At 43.6% G+C, this 18,067-nt stretch overlaps 1 protein-coding gene across 1 annotated transcript in view; it reads right to left on the minus strand.

Annotated features, from left to right (window-relative positions):
• The window catches only part of LOC118091045 (glutamate receptor ionotropic, NMDA 2B), a 99,954-nt gene that overhangs the window by 12,305 nt on the left and 69,582 nt on the right, over positions 1-18,067 (minus strand). The window contains exon 6 of the mRNA XM_060279433.1: positions 17,252-17,481. Coding sequence (XP_060135416.1) covers positions 17,252-17,481 — 230 coding nt within the window. The remainder of the gene's footprint in view (positions 1-17,251; positions 17,482-18,067) is intronic.

Genomic DNA, 18,067 nt, shown 5'->3' on the forward strand with positions numbered 1-18,067 from the left:
CATTAAAATAACACAGATTAAAAACTTCCCTAAACAGGGCTGCCTTTAGGTATTTTCTAAATGTCAGGTAGTTGTTTATCTCTCTGACCTCTGATGGGAGGGCGTTCCACAGGGCGGATGCCACTACTGAGAAGGCCCTCTGCCCGGTTCCCTGTAACTTGGCTTCTCACAGCAAGGGAACCGCCAGAAGGCCCTCGGCTCTGGATCTCAGTGTCCAGGCTGAATGATGGGGGTGAAGACACTCCTTCAGGTATACAGGACCGAGGCCGTTTAGGGCTTTAAAGGTCAGCACCAACATTTTGAATTGTGCTTGGAAACGTACTGGCAGCCAATGTAGATCTCTCAGGACCAGTGTTATGTGGTCCCGGCGGCCGCTCCCAGTCACCTGTCTGGCTGCCGCATTCCGGATGAATTGCAGTTTCTGGGTCACCTTCAAAGGTAGCCCCATGTAGAGCATTGCAGTAGTCCAAGTAGGAGATAACCAGAGCATGCACTACTCTGGTGAGACAGTCTGCGGGCAGGTAGGGTCTCAGCCTGCGTACCAAATGGAGCTGGTAGACAGCCGCCCTGGACACAGAATTAACCTGCGCCTCCATGGACAGCTGTGAGTCCAAAATGACTCCCAGGCTGTGCACCTGGTCCCTCAGGGGCACACTTATCCCATTCAGGACCAGGGAGTCCCCCACACCCTGCTGCCTCCTGTCCCCCAGAAACAGTACTTCAGTCTTGTCAGGATTCAACCTCAATCTGTTAACCACCATCCATCCTCCAACTGCCTCCAGGCACTCACACAGGACATTCACCGCCCTCACTGGTTCTGATTTAAAAGAGAGGTAGAGCTGGGTGTCATCCGCATACTGATGAACACCCAGCCCAAACCCCCTGATGATCTCTCCCAGAAGCTTCATATAGATATTAAAAAGCATGGGGGAGAGGACGGAACCCTGAGGCACCCCACAAGTGAGAGCCCAGGGGTCCGAACATTCATCCTCCAACACCACTTTCTGGACACGACCCTGGAGAAAGGAGCAGAATCACTGTATAACAGTGACTCCATCTCCCAGCCCCCTCTAGACGGTCCAGAAGGATGTTATGGTCAATAGTGTCAAAGGCTGCTGACAGATCCAGCAGAACTAGGAAACAGCTCTCACCTTTGTCCCTAGCCCGCCGGAGATCATCAACAAGTGCGACCAAGGCAGTTTCAGTCCCATGATGAGGCCTGAATCCCGACTGGAAGGGATACAAATCTACTTGCAGTTTTGACATGCTTTCGAACTGCTAGGTTTGGCAGGAGCTGGGACTGAGCAATGGGAGCTCACCCCGTCACGGGGATTCGAACCACCGACCTTCTGATCGGCAAGCCCTAGGCTCAGTGGTTTAACCCACAGCGCCACCCGCGTCCCTTTTCCCTCTTGCTTACATCAGGCAAAAACTCTTGTCCTGAATACAATTGCTCTCCTTCCAACTCTAAAACTCTACTTCAGAAACGGTTTGTCTTCATAAATAATTCTGAGTTGAGAAAGAGGCCCCTCCCATTTGCTCTATGGCACAGAGCCACTCCCTTTGTCCCAGCTAACGACTCATCATTAGTATGCTATCACCAGGCTGGCCTCTGGCTTGTATTTCAACATGCTAAATTCAATCAGTACTGGATTCAGGGAGGTGCAAGTGGTTTCCCCCACAAAGGGTGCCAAGGCGAAACAGTGCAAAATTTAGAAGATCCATAATTGAGAAGATCCATTTGGGGTCACCAAATTTTGGATTTGCACAGAGCACCATATGATAAAGATTACCAAATTCTGTCTCTCATTCAATATCTGGCATCCCAGAATTAGAAGGGGAGTCCAGGAACCCCACAAACTTGCAACCATTGGTGTAGCAAGGTCAGGTGATACCCGGTGTGGAAAATGTATTGTAACCCCCCCCCCATTTTATTTTATATTATTTTATTTATTTTGTCTCCAAAAGTGGTTTGACTCTTTTTTGGGGAGCCAGAATTGTTGAGCTTTTTTGGCAAAGCAAGAGTTGTTGAGCGGGAAGCCCGCGCATGCAAAAGCCACACCCTCTCTCACAGATGTTGGGTGCCGCACAGCATTTTGTCACCCCCCTCGGAGGTGGCACCCGGGGCGGACCGCACCCACCTTGCAACACCTCTGTTGTAACCATATAAACTATGGACCTATGCGGTGCACACACAGTAAACTTACCATACATGGACACAGCAGTTATATGAAAAGTATACTAGGGTTGCCATATTTCAAACCGTGAAAATCTGGACAGAAAAGTATTCCGTATATGTCTGGGGAAATCCACACGTATGGCATCCCTAAGTATACACCATCACTTCCTACAGTAAAAAAAAATCAGACTGCCAATGTGTACATATAGTTCAAAACTTAGAGCTCTTTGAAAATAGCTGTGATCCTTACCAGCAGGGGTGGTACCCTTTTCTGTGGTAATACCAATCCCTTCTGCTGGCAGAATAGATTAAAATCCCCACCAGTAATGTGCAGAAATGTGCATTAAGGAGTACTGAGGATGGCACGAATGTTTCTGTGCTAATAGATGGATGGGAAAAAAATATTTACTGGAATACAGGACATTAAAAAAAAAAACTTAGACATGAGAAGCCTGATAAGGTACATTGCACAGAACACAAGAATCTGTTCCAAAGGGACAAAATAAAAACCTTTTAGAAAGGCAAAATGGCTTTGTACCTGTAAGTCATTCCAAAATCAATAGTACTTAGATATGCTTTACTCTGCACACCGGTGGGTAGGTGGGTGTGGGAAGGGGTGTGGGATCACAAGTATGTGTTGCAAACTATCAAGCTACATTTTATTGCCATATATAAAGTGCAGGCTAAATCCATGATCCCAGCACTCTCAGCCCAAGCTGTGTTGCTACACTAGAAATAACCAACAATAGGCTACAAGTATGTTTACCAATACACTGAGCCACCTCATGTTCATAGGGCTGTAGAATCCAAATCTTGAAGATATGAGCCCCAGCATCTGTTTAAAAAATTGCTTATTGTTCAATCAATGTCAATTGTACCTCTGCAGCTTGCAACCACTCCCATCCCCCAGGCACCATATCCAGCTCTGCAGTCCAGTGCAGAGAAATCTTGAAAATTAAATGCAAAGATCCATATGATACCCAAACCCTGAGATCTTTGGCTGCAAACTTGACAGCACACACATAAATATTCAGCCCTAGTCTGCAGGTTTTGTGTTTGTAACGCTGAAGGGAACCAGCTGCCACTCAAGTACCCATGGGGCCTAGAGGAGTGAAGGAAGAGACTGAAGAAAATGCCTTATTTTTGCACAGAAATTATTCTATCAGAAAACACCCCACCACCCTCAAGAATAGCCTCATTTCTGCCCCTAATAACTAGTGATTTGGACCAATTCATTTTGAGCCTGTAATACCTGCAAGTGCAATAAGCCTTAAAGGGCCAGGAAAAGGGCGGGCTGTGAAAAGAATTTGTGACTGCTGCTGCAGAACTGGGGAAATTAGTGAAAGACCAGGAAAGTGGCTTCCTCTTTCCCCCAGAAAGCCTTAGCTGCCTATCAGGGCCTGGTTCATACCATGTCATCATAGTATTTTTGCCAGGCCAGGGAGCTAGAGGCTGGAGGGAAGGCTGGGCATGGTGAGGCAGAGACAATTCTGTGGCAGAAACAGCAGGAAGACCCCAAATACAGAAGCTGTTAGGGCGTTGCATCTTGTCACATAGTGCCATTATGAAAGTTCACAAGGCTTCTCTGCTGGTGGCGTCCTCTTTTGTGCCAGAGTTTGATTTTGACATAAAGCAAGGAGGCAGAATCTTTTTCCACCCAAAGGCTGCATTTCCTTCTGGACCATCTTCCAGAAGCCACACGCCAGAGCTGAGCAGGGCCAGAGGAGAAAGTGTGCAGAGCAATAAATGTAAATTTTCCTTTGCCTAGTGGGCTAGTTTCTACTGATGCTCATACCCCACCACCCACCCACCCTCCAGGCAAGAACGAGGCATCACCAGAGTTCAATGACACATTCTACCTAGGCAAAAACATTCAAGGAGGGTGTTGAGCAGGGCCAGTGAGGGATGTGGCCTGTGAAGAGGATGTGTGACCAGGAATTGGGTGTGGCTTAGGGAGAGTCCTGTGAATCTGATAGGCCTGGAAGACTGCATATCGCTCCTAGGCCTGAGGTTCTCCACCTCTGACATAAAAGGGGAATGCCTCAGGACCCATTCCAGGTTTGAGTACCTTAACACTTCCAAATGGAACAACATGGGAAAGCAAATATGTCCTCTTGCTAATAACTCATACGTAGAAGGTGGGTTTTTAGGAACTTTAGACCAAAGTGCATACAAAACTGTATATTTTAGCATAAAAAGTATATTTTATCTAAAGATATGTCAAAAAATGTGCATCCTGTGAGGAAATAAGTTACAAAGAATGCAGATTTCCATGCAGATTTATGAAGAACAAGAGAGAAGGCACTTATGAATGAACACATGCAAAACTGCTTCTGGGAACATGGCCAACTCCACCAGTGGGCGGCAGATGCTGGAATTAGAGCAATGGGAGCCGCCGCCACCCAACCATTCCTTCTCAACACCCTTCTTTCTCCTCTGTTGGAAGACAGAACTGGGTGTGTCACGTGGCTTGTCTTGCAACCCATGCACTTAGGCCTGTTGTCCTCAGGTGTGCAGTGGAGGATGCCAATATTGAAGTAGAATTCCACTGCTAGTCCAGTCCGCTTCTGAACACGGAATCAGGAACAGCTCATAATTCTATGCATTTACCTGACAGGGTGATGCTGCAATGATAGCTTCCAGATAGCAGCATCACTGCTGCTTACAGGGATGGGAAGGGGCAAGATGGCAGCAAGGTTGGGGCTATGCAACCACACTGGCAGAGCCAATCCGGTGTCCCCACCTATGCATCCACACAGCCCCAGCCTTGCTGGTGCCTCACCCCTACCAGTGTGTGGCAAGTGATACTGCTACCTGGAAGCTATTGTGGCAGCTCTGCTCCACTGGGCAAGCCACATATGCATGCAGTTGGTGTGTGTGGATCATCTCTTTTGCCTCAAGCAGCAAAATGTCTTGGGCCAACTTAACCATCAATTGTTATTCTGAACTCACTTTAAAAAGTAAGAACAAATGCGTACTAAAGAAACATCAAAGTGTAACATTCCAAAGAATAAACATATAAAAAATAAAAAAATTGTCCAGCCACACCTTAAAGGTAAAGGTACCCCTGACTGTTAGGTCCAGTCGCAAACAACTGGGGTTGCGGCACTCATATCGCTCTATAGGCCGAGGGAACCGGTGTTGGTCCGCAGACAGTTTCCGGGTCATGTGGCCAGCATGACTAAGCCGCTTCTGGCGAAACCAGAGCAGCGCACGGAAACGCCGTTTACCTTACCGCTGGAGCGGTCCCTATTTATCTACTTGCACTTTGATGTGCTTTCAAACTGCTAGGTTGGCAGGAGCTGGGACCAAACAACGGGAGCTCACCCCGTCACGGGGATTCGAACCACCGACCTTCTGATAGGTAAGCCCTAGGCTCTGTGGTTTAGACCACAGCGCCACCCACCTTAGAGACCAACTAAGTTTGTTCTTGGTATAAGCTTTTCTGTGCATGCACACAAAGGATACTTTTACAGTTCATATAATTGAAGCCAATGTCTTGGAAAAGCCAGAATCAGTTTACATTCTTTGGTAAGTTATTCATGAGGCAAAAAAAGATAAGATGCAGCATTATTTAGCTATAGCTGCTCTTCCAGACACAGAGGGGAAGCAGCTTTTTAAAATGAAAGTGTCACTTTTTAAAGTTCGTCTTTAAACAGTGAACATAATTAGTTAAAATTTTACATGGCAATTTAACAAGGAAGTTTGCATTTGGGGGATATTCAGCAGGGGTAAATGTTTGGTGCAGGAGCTGTTTATGTTGCAGTTTTGTCTAGTTTTATCATATCTGCTGTGGTCTAAATTAGTGCTGACTTAAGCTCTAGTACAAGGCTGTGGTTTTGAGTTTCCATAAAGCAGTACTACTGTTTTGCTAGGTGTAGATAACCTCGGGGCTTATTCAAACTCCTGGAAGGAACATGATAGGTAATATTTGATTTCAACAGCTAAATATAATATTATTGATTTATGATGTTCACAGTGCTATCAGCAATATATAAATAAAACAACAAAACTGGCAACAATATGATTGCAGGGAAGGAATGTGGCTATGATAAGTTTTCAAAATACAGCATTCAAAATACAGCAAACAAACCAACACAGGCATTGTGCAATTATCAGAATGCTAGAGTTCTCAATTCAATCCTTTTCCAAACACCCTAGAAATTTGAAGTTTGGTTACTATGAAAAAACAGTTGGTTAATATTTCATCAACCATTTTGGTTATTATTATTATTAAGTCTCTATAAACCCCTCACTAAAGTCCTGTTTAATGTGAGTTAATGAAAGTCATTGTGGATAAGATATCTGGAGTGTAACTAGAACAGTCAACATGAGTTATTTTCTTTTGCTCACTCACCTGCCTGATAGATGCCACGCCTGCCCAACTGTAGCATGTTATTTACATCTCAATCAATCCTACAACCCAACCCCAAATACATTTATTCAGGAGAAGGTCCCAGTGTGTTCTGTAAAATGTACTCTCTCGTAAATAAGTTTAGGGGTTCAATCTAAAGACTATTGCCTTAGTGAGAAGAAAAGAAGCTTTCTTTAACTTTTGTTTGTTTGCCACTTGATCTGCCCCTCATTTCTTTCATTATTGTCTTCTAATGAGATGTTTGTTGTTATTAGGAACCTACAAATCCGCCTTATACGAGTCAGACCAATGGTCCATCTAGCTCAGTATTGTCTACAATGGTTGTGGCTCTCCAGGGTTTCAGAGTCTTTCCCAGTCCTACCTGAGGGAGCTGAGGAGCAAACCTGGCACCGTCTGCACACAAAACAGATGCTCTACCACTGAGCTACGGCTGGAGGGGAACCAAGAAATCCAGTGAAGGATGTTTTCCTTCTACACTGATGCATTGTGATGCACTCAAATGCTGCACCTGTTGCTTCTCTACCTATCACAAAGCTCTGAAACGCACAAGAGCCAGTAAACAAAACAGGCAGAAACTCCCTTCTTCTGTAATTTAATTTAGTAAGTTCTCAAAAAAAAAATGCCCTTTTGTGAGCATAAATGGGAATTGCTGTAGCTACCGGTGGCACTAAATGGCCAAGGGGAAAGGGGTCCACCAATTTCCTTGCAACCAAGGGCCCAAACAAACTTGGAGTCGAGCCTGTCTATACAAAAGTCTTTAAGAAAGAGGAAGATTTTATCTTCCCAATGTTGACATGTGTGTAATTCATGTTGCCTCCAGTATGCCGAACAGGGCCGGCTCTAGGGGTAGGCTGGGTGGCGCCAGGGCGCCGGGTTGTCAGGGGGGCTCCGCGAGCTGCACCCGCCCACTAGGGCAGGGCGCCAGAGCGATCTCCACACCACGGCGCCCAACATGCTTGAGATGGCCCTGATGCCGAATGTCCCAAGATATGCAACCACATTGCTCTGTGAAATAGAAGCCATTGTGTGTCCACCATACCCCCTTTTGATATATTCCTTCTGACAGCAACTTGAGATGGATAAGATCCACCATGTCCTCATCATGAATCTCTGACAACAAATTTCAACTAAACTGTCACTCCACTTTTTATGTTCTACATAATGATGTTGATAGTGTGCTATCTATTATCACTGATGCTTGTTTCTTGTCTGGATTAGAAAAACACTTCCCAAATTCAGTGTTCATTTATCTTGTAGGAGTTTTAAACTAGTTTCATTGCAGGGGTGGAGAACCTGTGCTACTTCAGGCCTTGTTGACTCTTAACTTTCATTAGCCCCAGCCAGGATCTCAAATGGTCAGAGATGATGGGGATTGTAGTCCAACAACATCTGGAGAGTCATAGGTTCCCCATCCCTGCTGTCACCTCAAGGCTGTAAGAAAACACTCCATTACAAATATATATATCAAACCTGATTTCCCTTATTTCCCCCGCCCTTGCATAACCCATGCAGTTTCAAAGTGTTACCCCCTGTATCAACATACATTAACTATGAAGTATGGATAACTGCAGGGACCCAGGTGGCGCTGTGGTTAAACCACTGAGCCTAGGGCTTGCTTTTCAGAAGGTTGGCGGTTCGAATCCCTGTGACGGGGTGAGCTCCCGTTGCTCGGTCCCTGCTCCTGCCAACCTAGCAGTTCGAAAGCACGTCAAAATGCAAGTAGATAAATAGGAACCGCTACAGCGGGAAGGTAAACGGCGTTTCCATGTGCTGCTCTGGTTTGCCAGAAGCGGCTTTGTCATGCTGGCCACATGACCTGGAAGCTATACGCCGGCTCCCTCGGCCAATAATGCGAGATGAGCGCGCAACCCCAGAGTCGGTCACGACTGGACCTAATGGTCAGGGGTCCCTTTACCCTTTACCTATGGATAACTGCATAGGGTGCCAAATTTGGGGGGGCAGTGGCCATATCTGGAATTTTGAGGACGTTCCGTGGGTGTGTCCCAAAAAGGCTGCCATGGGGTGCGGCACAACAAAAAATGGCTACCACATCTAAAAGAGCAGAAAAAGTAGCAGGACCACAAAATTATTTAGGCATGTCTCTTCCCCCCCCCCTGCCCCCAATCAAGAAGTGGAAGGGCACCTGCAGCATGTCACCACCATGTTCAGTCACAGAGGAAAGCTCTATGCACCTCTCCTCTGTTCAGAGGTCCAGGCATGAATGAAAAGTGGCATGATGATGGTGATGCCTGGACCTCCATTGTCACCTATCAAGGATGCTAGACTGGATTACCTTTGAAGTCCCTTCCTGTTCTCTGATTCTATGATTCAGGAGGGAGGAAGCTTTCTGACTCCAAGGTCCACACTCCCTCACTGCCAACCATCCAGAGTCCATGTGTCAGCAGTGGGCAGGGCCATACCCTCATACATAACCCACATTCATATTCTCTCTCTCTCTCTCTCTCTCTCTCTCTCTCTCTCTCTCTCTCTCTCTCTCACACACACACACACACACACACACACACACACACACACCATTTCCCCACAATTAAAAGTAAAAATTGGTCAGGTAGATTTTGAATAATTGCCCACATCAATGGAGTGCAATATCCAAATTGGAAATTGAAACTGCCCGAGTGCCACACAATTCCTAATCAAGATATATGTGGGTGACTGTCTAAATCTGATCCCTGGAAGAAATCCCATGCAGAGGTGTATTCTAAGAACTTTTCCAGCAGATTTCCTCAAGAAGCCAATGTTAGGCAGAATCCTGATTTGAGACCTCTTGAGTCCCAAGCTGGCTGAGTTTTCTTAGGGCATCTCCACACCATACATTTAAAGCACATCTAAAGTGCAAGGCTTCCCGGGGAACTATAGTTTACCTCTCACAGAGCTATCATTCCCCGCACCCACAAAACTACAGTTTCCAAGAGTCTTTGAGGGAAGCCATGTGCTTTAAATATACACATCAACTATTGTCACTATTTCCCTCAGATATACCTTTACCAGATCCTAAGTGAGGAATCAAAGCCAGGAACTCAAAGCAAACTCGGAGACCTTCATTTCTTCCCTGTAAATGGTGAAACATATAACCAAAGTGCTTCCTGAGTAATGTTGGTGCATTGGTGTTCTCAAATATGAATTGTGCGTGGCACCAAGATGTTAATAGTTGTCACTGTAAATTGTAGTCAGTGATATCACTGAGTTGGGAATAAGAAAAGAAATAATTAGCAAGGAACTCTGAGATTAAAAGAACATAAAAGGAAGCTAAAAATAGCAAGTTTAAAGAAGGTTGTTCTTCTAAAATGGCTAAAATCATAGCAGGGATCTAATTAGCAAAGAAATCTTCCATCACATTTAGTCACCTGCAGTAAAGTGCACATAGTAGGTTCAGTAACTTGACTGAACCCCCATGCAGAATCCAAATTTATGCAATATCTGCGTTAACTAGACTGTTTAGTAATTCAGAGCTACACAACCTCTTCTCTGATTGTATTGAATCTCTGATCAGAGCAGCTTCTTGAAACCAAGTTACTACATAGGCTCTACATTGACCTTGTTGCTAGGCTACACCATCCCTTCACTGCATAAAAATTGAAGACTTATAGAATCATAGAAATGTAGAGTTTGAAGGGATCCTGAGGATCATCTAGTCTAACTCAATGCAAAGCAGGAAGCTCAACTAAAGCATCCAAACTCCAAACTTCTCCAAGCTGGCAGAGATAAGGGATCACATAAGCCCTCATTGTTACATCTGAAGCAGCACCCCAATTCTACAAGTTGTATGCTGAATTGAAAAGTTCATTTTGAGTTATGTAACTTCATTGTAATAATTCAAAGGGCGTCTGCCATTCAATAAATTTTCTGTTGGTGATAAATTCTGGCAAGAGGTTTTTTTTATACAGATGCATTTATGGGAATAATGTCAGGAGATAAAATATGGATGCAAAATGTTAATGCTAAATTTGGCCACCAGTCTTCTCAGCACAAATATGCACACCAGAAATATACAGCATTTTCCCAAATGCTACCAATATCTGAAGCACGTAAATCTCTCTGTGGAGGAAACATGGGAAGCCCCTCTTTGCACTATGCACCAATGTGAAAAGAGGATAAGCATAGCAGTCAGTCACACATTTCTTCTTTTGCTGTTTCCAACTGATCCAATTAATATAAATGACCAATTTGCTGCATCTCCAATGGATTAAAATACTAGGGATAAAATACTGAGCATGAGTGAGCTCTAGTAACAAAGTATTGAGGAGAAACCACATCAGCATCAGAGATACTGGGAAATAAAGTTGTGAAGTTCCTGAGCAAAAATATATGTTACAATGATTCTCCAGTGAATTTCTATGCACAGAGCCAGCTACACAGAGTGTCAGAGTCTCAATGCATTGACACCTGTATGTTAGCCCAGCAGAGAAAGTAGCAGATGTGAGGGGATTTTAAATGGACAAACAACATGGTAGAAAATAATTAACATCTCTGCTCCCTGGCCGTGGTCCTGATCAAATTTGCACATGACTGGCTGCTTTTAAAAGAGACAGGACACCTGATTTTGGACCACCAATGTCTCGTTTAATCTGGCCCTTAGGGAAGGGGGTTAAACAAAAGCATGGAAGACAGGTCTATCAACAGCTGTTAACTACGATAGTTAAATGGACTCTCCAGGCTCAGAGACAGAGACAGTGTGTCTCTGAATATCAGGTATGAGCAAAAGAAAATAATGCATGTTGACAGTTCTAGTTACACAGGCTTCCTAGAAGCTTGCTGGACTAGGTGGACTCTTGGTCTGACCTAGAAGGGCTCTTCTTATTTAACTCAGTGGTTGAGCACAATCCCTGGCATCTCCAGGCAGAAAATCCCGTAGCTAAGACCCTGGAGAGCCACAACTAGTCAACATAAACAATACTGAGCTAAATGGACCAATAGTCTGACTCAGGATAATGGCGCCTCACATTTTCCTATTTTCTTATGGGAAGCATCAAAGGGAACAAGAGCAGAAATATAATGTCCAAAACCCATCATGTAATATTGCAGCGAGATAAGAGGAAAAGACAGCACAGAATTACTGTTAGCCGCACCTTGAAACTGTAATCTTTTAAATCATGTGCTGATTATTTCTTTCCATCTTGCCTCAAGTGAAGCCTATTGGGAGATTTTCACACATGCCCCTCTTCCAGCATGAGTGAAATCCAAGCCCAAAAGTCAGCATGCCTATTCTCTGCGTGTCTTTAGGCTTTATCTGCTTAAGGTACTGAGAAAAAACACATTTCTACTCCCATTAATGCTGAAGAGTCCCATTACGAGTTTTTACCACCATTAATCCCTGCAGCGTTGAGGAAGAGAGAGGATCCTATGAGGAATGAGTCAAAGCTAAAGCACATCACAGTCATACCAGTTTTTTAAGCCGTTCCACTTTGAGCTGAGATTTAAGGGGGGGGGAGGAAAGACAAAAAATATATCAAACGTTGGTGTATTTAAACATTCATAACTTTAAAACTAACCAGTCTATTTTCTTCCAACAAAGAAGCTTCTATCGAAGGGCACAAGCAACTTAAAAAGGCCAAATCTGAAAACTCAGTGGTACCATCTTGATTTGCAACTCTTTGTCCACAGACCTCATACATCACTTCTATTCTTCCTACTTCCTAACGGTAACAGCAGCCCTTAAACAGTGTGTAAAATTGAAGCATCCAGCTAATGTGATAAGTATTCTATGAAGAATTCAGATCAGGGGTAGGAAACCTGTTGCTCTCCAGATGTTGTTAGACTCTAACCCCCCCCCCCCAGTCCCATCTAACATGGTTAATGGTGAGTGATGATGGCAGAACCCTCTGAAGAGTCGCAGGTTCCCCACCCATGTGCTAGGTGAGGTCTCTTCCTGTAACAAGTGTTCTATAGCTTAAGAACTGGAAAGTGCTGCCTGGCACCTCAATCCTGAATATATTTACTCAAAAGCAGGCCTAATTGATTTGAAAGGAGCTTAGTTTCACAGAAAGTATGCTTAGGATCCCAGTCTATAACAATGAGGGTGTACTTATCTTTAAGTAAAATCCTACTGATTTTTAAACTAGGCTGTTCAAGTGTTTAAAGGTAAGGATGTGTTTTGCTAGATTATGTTTCATATCCAAGGGCCTAGCCGAATAATAAGATTTATGTGCCTTGGATTTTAAGATTAAAATGTTGAAAAGAATAACACTAAAAACCAGTAACATGGACAAATCAACTGTACCAAAAAGCATAGAATCATAGAAATAAACTGCAGTCCTATTTCTATTGTGAAAAATAACCCATTTACAGTATTTCAAATAAGTTCAGCATCCTCTATGAATGTATACATTCAGAGATATGAACAACACCTGCCTGTTACGGTATCACCAATTTGTCCTTTAACCTTTGGCCCGTTCCTTTGATCTTAAAGAATAAGGAACTGGGAAATGAATATTTAGGGGAACAATTATCTGAAGGGGGCATGTCTACATGGGAATTGGTTTGGGGGGATCTGTTAGAGAAAGAAAATAGGTTCAATAAAAATGAGCCATAAGAATGATGAAACTGGGTTTAGCTATGGCATCAGAACATAGGAAGATACCTGCTAGGCTCACAGAAAATCCCAACTAATTCTACATTCTGTTTCAGCATAAGCAAGATGTGAAGGTGAGACCAACACTGCCTTTTTCGTTCTCAATAACCATTGGCTATTCAGAGGCATACTGCCCCATCACTATTCACTATCACAGGCAAAAGCTTCTGATTAACCTACCCCCTATAATTTGTTTAATTGTTTCAAAAGCAACAGAGCTAATGGCCTCCATTTGGCCTCGGAGTTCAAAATGAAGCAGGGTAAGGGCTAATAGAGTTCTGTCAAGAGAGCAAGCTGGTCATCACAAACACTCTTTTCCAACAACACAAGAGACGACTCTACACATGGATATCACCAAATGGGCAGCATCGAAATCAGATTGATTATATTCTCTGCAGCCAAAGATGGAGAAGCTCTATACAGTCAGCAAAAACAAGACCTGGACCTGACTGTAACTCAGATCATCAGCTTCTTATAGCAAAATTCCAGCTTAAACTGAAGAAAGTAGGAAAAAACACTGGGCCAGTAAGATACAATCTAAATCAAATCCCTTATGAATACACAGTGGAAGGGAGGAACAGGGTTAAGGATTTAGATCTGGTGGACAGAGTGCCTGAAGAACTATGGATGGAGGCTCGTAACATTATACAGGAGGCAGCAACGAAAACCATCCCAAGGAAAAGGAAATGCAAGAAAGCAAAATGGTTGTCCTACGAGGCCTTACAAATAACGGAGGAGAGGAGGCAAGCAAAATGCAAGGGAGATAGGGAAAGATACAGGAAACTGAATGCAGATTTCCAAAAAATAGCAAGGAGAGACAAGAGGGTCTCTTAAATGAGCAATGCAAAGAAATAGAGGAAAACAATAGAATGGGGAAAACCAGAGATCTGTTCAAGAAAATTGGAGATATGAAAGGAACATTTCGTACAAAGATTACGATAATAAAGGACAAAAGTGGCAAGGACCTAACAGAAGCAGAAGACATCAAGAAGAGGTGGCAATAATACACAGAGGAATTATACCAGAAAGATATGGAGGTCTTGTACACCCCAGGTAGTGTGGTTGCTGACCTTGAGCCACACATCTTGGAGAGTGAAGTCAAATGGGCCTTAGAAAGCACTGCTAATAACAAGGCCAGTGGAAGTGATGATATTCCAGCTGAACTATTTAAAATTTTAAAAGATGATGCTGTTAAGGTGCTACACCCAGCAAGTTTGGAAAACTCAGCAATGGCCAGAGCATTGGAGAAGATCGGTCTACATCCCAATTCCAAAGAAGGGCAGAGCCAAAGAATGCTCCAACTACCGCTTTCATTAAAAAAGAAGACATTTCTAGCCCTTCTAATAAGAAATTTATCAATCATAACATGCAGGTAACCTTTCTGAATAATTTCTTTCAAATGCCAGACTGGCTGTTCCTGCCTCTCAATGGTTTTAGCCAATAAGTGAGGTCAGAGCTGTGACTTGTTTGGACCCCAGGCAATAGGAATCCATGCAGTCCTAACAGGGATGGATTTATAATGGTACAATTGCAGCAATTGCACCAGGGCTCATGGCAGCAGACGCCCCAAACACTGAGTTTGTTTTTTTTAAAACAGTATGTCTTCAGCCCTTCTAGAAATAAAGTTACAAAGTGTAATTTGCAGGCAGCCTTCAAAGCTGTGGGTTGCCATCCTGATGCAAGCAGAGGGACAACTATAATCTATCTTCAAGCTTTGCAGCATGGAGCATTTGCTGGAGTTGGAAGAACCCACCGACTTCCAACTCCCATTGGCTGATACTAACTCCTCCCTTACTTTCTGGAAGGATTTGCCTGGGCGGCTGCTGTGGGACAAAATGAGAGGAGAGGAGTGATAGTTGCTACACCTCTGGTGTTGGGGGTGGGGGAAAGTGCTGAGACCATTTCACCTCCTCTTCTTTGGCTGCCCAGGGAAGGACTTTCTGAAATGATGGGGAGCTAAGAAGTGTGGATGCAACACATAAATAAAAAAATTGTTAAACTCCCTCTTCCAAATCAGGCAGATCTTTTTGTAATGAGAAAAGACAACAGGAATTTGAGCCACAGAACCCTTACATTACATGAAGTTTGGCCAGCCATCAAAGAACCTGAAATCCAGAATACACCTTAAGGTAAAGAATAGTCCATGGTTTGGTACAAATTGCATTTAATATCTCAAAAGGGAGGGGGAGGGACATAGGAAGAAAGGCCTTTCCCCCCAGGATTTGAATCAACCAACAATAATGCTGTGTTTCTTATATATGCTAATTCATCCATCAGCAACCACTGAAGACTCATCATCTTTGATGGTTTGTGAGGTCAAAATGGGACAGAATGAATAATAAAAAAGGCACTGAGAAGGTCACAAATATTATGGACAACTGTCTTGAGGACATCTAATCTAGGAGACTGCAGTGTCACTCTTGCAGCATATCAGACAAGCCTGGTTTTAACAAAGTATGATAAGATAATATTGAACTAATAAATATTATTATTGTTGCTAAAAAATAAACCAATGCACTGATAAACTAGAGCTTACAACACTATATTCATCAATAGCTATGAACCATAAGCACAAGGAGTCCACCTCTGTGACTACAAGCCAGTGACCTCTATCTAATGCACAGCCCAGCCTACCATAAAACATCTGCATCTATAATTCACACAATTGCAAAAAATAAATAAATCAGGAAATGAGAGCAAGGAAGAAAAAAAAATTAAGAAAATGGGCGAGGGAAGATTTCCTTTCAGGGTTGCATCCCCATCCCTCACATAGGTGCCAAGTTCCGGATTGAAAAATCCAGGATCAGCAGCGCCGCGGCACCGGAAGTCGCTTCTACACACTTCCAGACATGTATAGAAGCGACTTCCTATGCTGCTGTGCCCATTTAAAAAATGTCCGCAGCACCAGAAGTCACTTCTACACATGTCCGGAAGTGCATAGAAGCGAGTTCTGACGCTGCGGACATTTTGGAAATGGGCACAGCAGCATCGGAAGTCACTTCTACGCATGTCCGGAAGTGCATAGAAGTACCTTCCAGTGCCGGCGCAGCACCAGAAGAACATGGCTGCTGGCAGGAGCTCCGTAATCCGGGGGAATACGGGGTATTTTGCCATTCGGGACACCTGCGGGAAACGGTAAGAAAAATGGGGGTTTCCCGGGGAAAACGGGATACTTGGCAGCTATGATCCCTCATTCACCAATAACAGCACAGCCCCAAATTATCAACTACATAGTAACTACATTAACTTTAATGAGGGTATTTTTTCTCTCCAGCCTAAGTACTTCCAAATATAGCTATTTAGCTGATATTCTTCCATTTTCTGAAGCTTCATGCTAAAATATATAACCTATTGCTGCAATCCTGTGCACACTTATTTGGCAGTAAAGCCAATTGAATATAGCGGGCTTTCCATATAACTATGCATAGGAGTGGGCTATTGTGTATGGGGTGTGTGCGTGCGTGCGCGTGTAAATCCTATTGCTGCCATGGACTTAAGCATATCAGTGTCTGTTCCTCCTCTTTACAGGGAAGATAATAATAACCTCTCAGAGCATTGCTGTGCAGCACTTCTCAGCTTGCGAGAAATGCCTATAGAAACTGGAAAGCAGGAGAACAAAATCAGCCAAAGACAAAATGTTGTATTTGTCATACTTGCCCCAAGCAGAGTTCAAGTAGATTAAAGGGTAGCAGAAGGAATGGGAGGCAGAGCACTAGTTTATTAGTTCACAGTTGCTAAGAAGAGAGCAGGCACATTCTGTTTCTTTGCCCAGTCAAGATATTTACAAAATCTGGGTTTGTCAGGGAGGTCTTTTCAGTTCTCCTGGCAACTGCTCATACAGTTATAGGATGCCAACACATAGGGATGCTCACTTTATACTTTGAGAAACTTGGGTTTAGATATTCACAAATCAATTAAAAAAGCACACACACAAAAACAGAATTAAAAAGTTTTCTTATTTTTTGAATTATCATGTTATTTATTGCTAACATCAAATTATGGCTGCATTATTGCTAAACAAGCTCAGGACGCACTGAATTAAAATCAGAGAAGAAGCAAAAGGATTTCATGACAAGGAAGCAACCCTCTGAGGTTGCAAATGGATTACCTTTTTGTCGCTCAGCCCAGACACCTGGTCTACATACTCCTCTTGGATCATGAAGGCAGCCAAATTGGCAGTGTAACTGGCCAGAAAGATGACAGCAAAGAAGGCCCACACAGACACCATGATCTTGCTTGTGGTTCCCTTGGGATTCTGCACTGGCACAGAGTTGTTGAATACCAGGCCCCACAATAACCAGATAGCTTTACCAATGGTGAAAGAAGGACCACCAGGCTCTGAAACGACCAAAAACATAAGCAGAAATAGTGATCAGACTGGCAAAGTCCGACATTCCAAGTAGTTAGTACAAAATCCTGACCCTTTTCTCTTACATATCACTTTGTCTGATTGCCCAAACATAGGTTGGTAAATTGGAAGAATTCCATAAATTTGCACACTTTTCTTCCTCTCTTTCTCTGTTCTTCCTGGTTAATATCAACTAATTTACAGCAGAATTCTAACCATGTCTGCTCAGAACTAAGCCCCAACAGGACCTACTCCCAGGTAAGTGTCCATAGAATTGCAGTGTTAAATCTGAAGAGAAAGAAAGGAAAAATTATGCAGCTGGAGGAAGTTGGGAGATGGCACAACCTTGTTGGATGTTCCCAGTTATCAAAGCATGGTTTGGCAGTATGATGCGTCAGTGGTAAGCTTTAGGTTTCATGGCAGAGCCAATCAGTTATCAGCCAATAGGCTTTCCAGTCCCTCATGTAATTGAAGAAAGCAGTCGTGTTTGGGGAGAGCCTGACTAGTGTTCTGGGTGAGGGAACTCCTATTTACTACTCAAAACAAAACAAAACAAAAAGGGTGTGCTCTCCAACC

Source organism: Zootoca vivipara, chromosome 10, assembly GCF_963506605.1.
Source record: "Zootoca vivipara chromosome 10, rZooViv1.1, whole genome shotgun sequence".
NCBI lineage: Eukaryota > Metazoa > Chordata > Lepidosauria > Squamata > Lacertidae > Zootoca > Zootoca vivipara.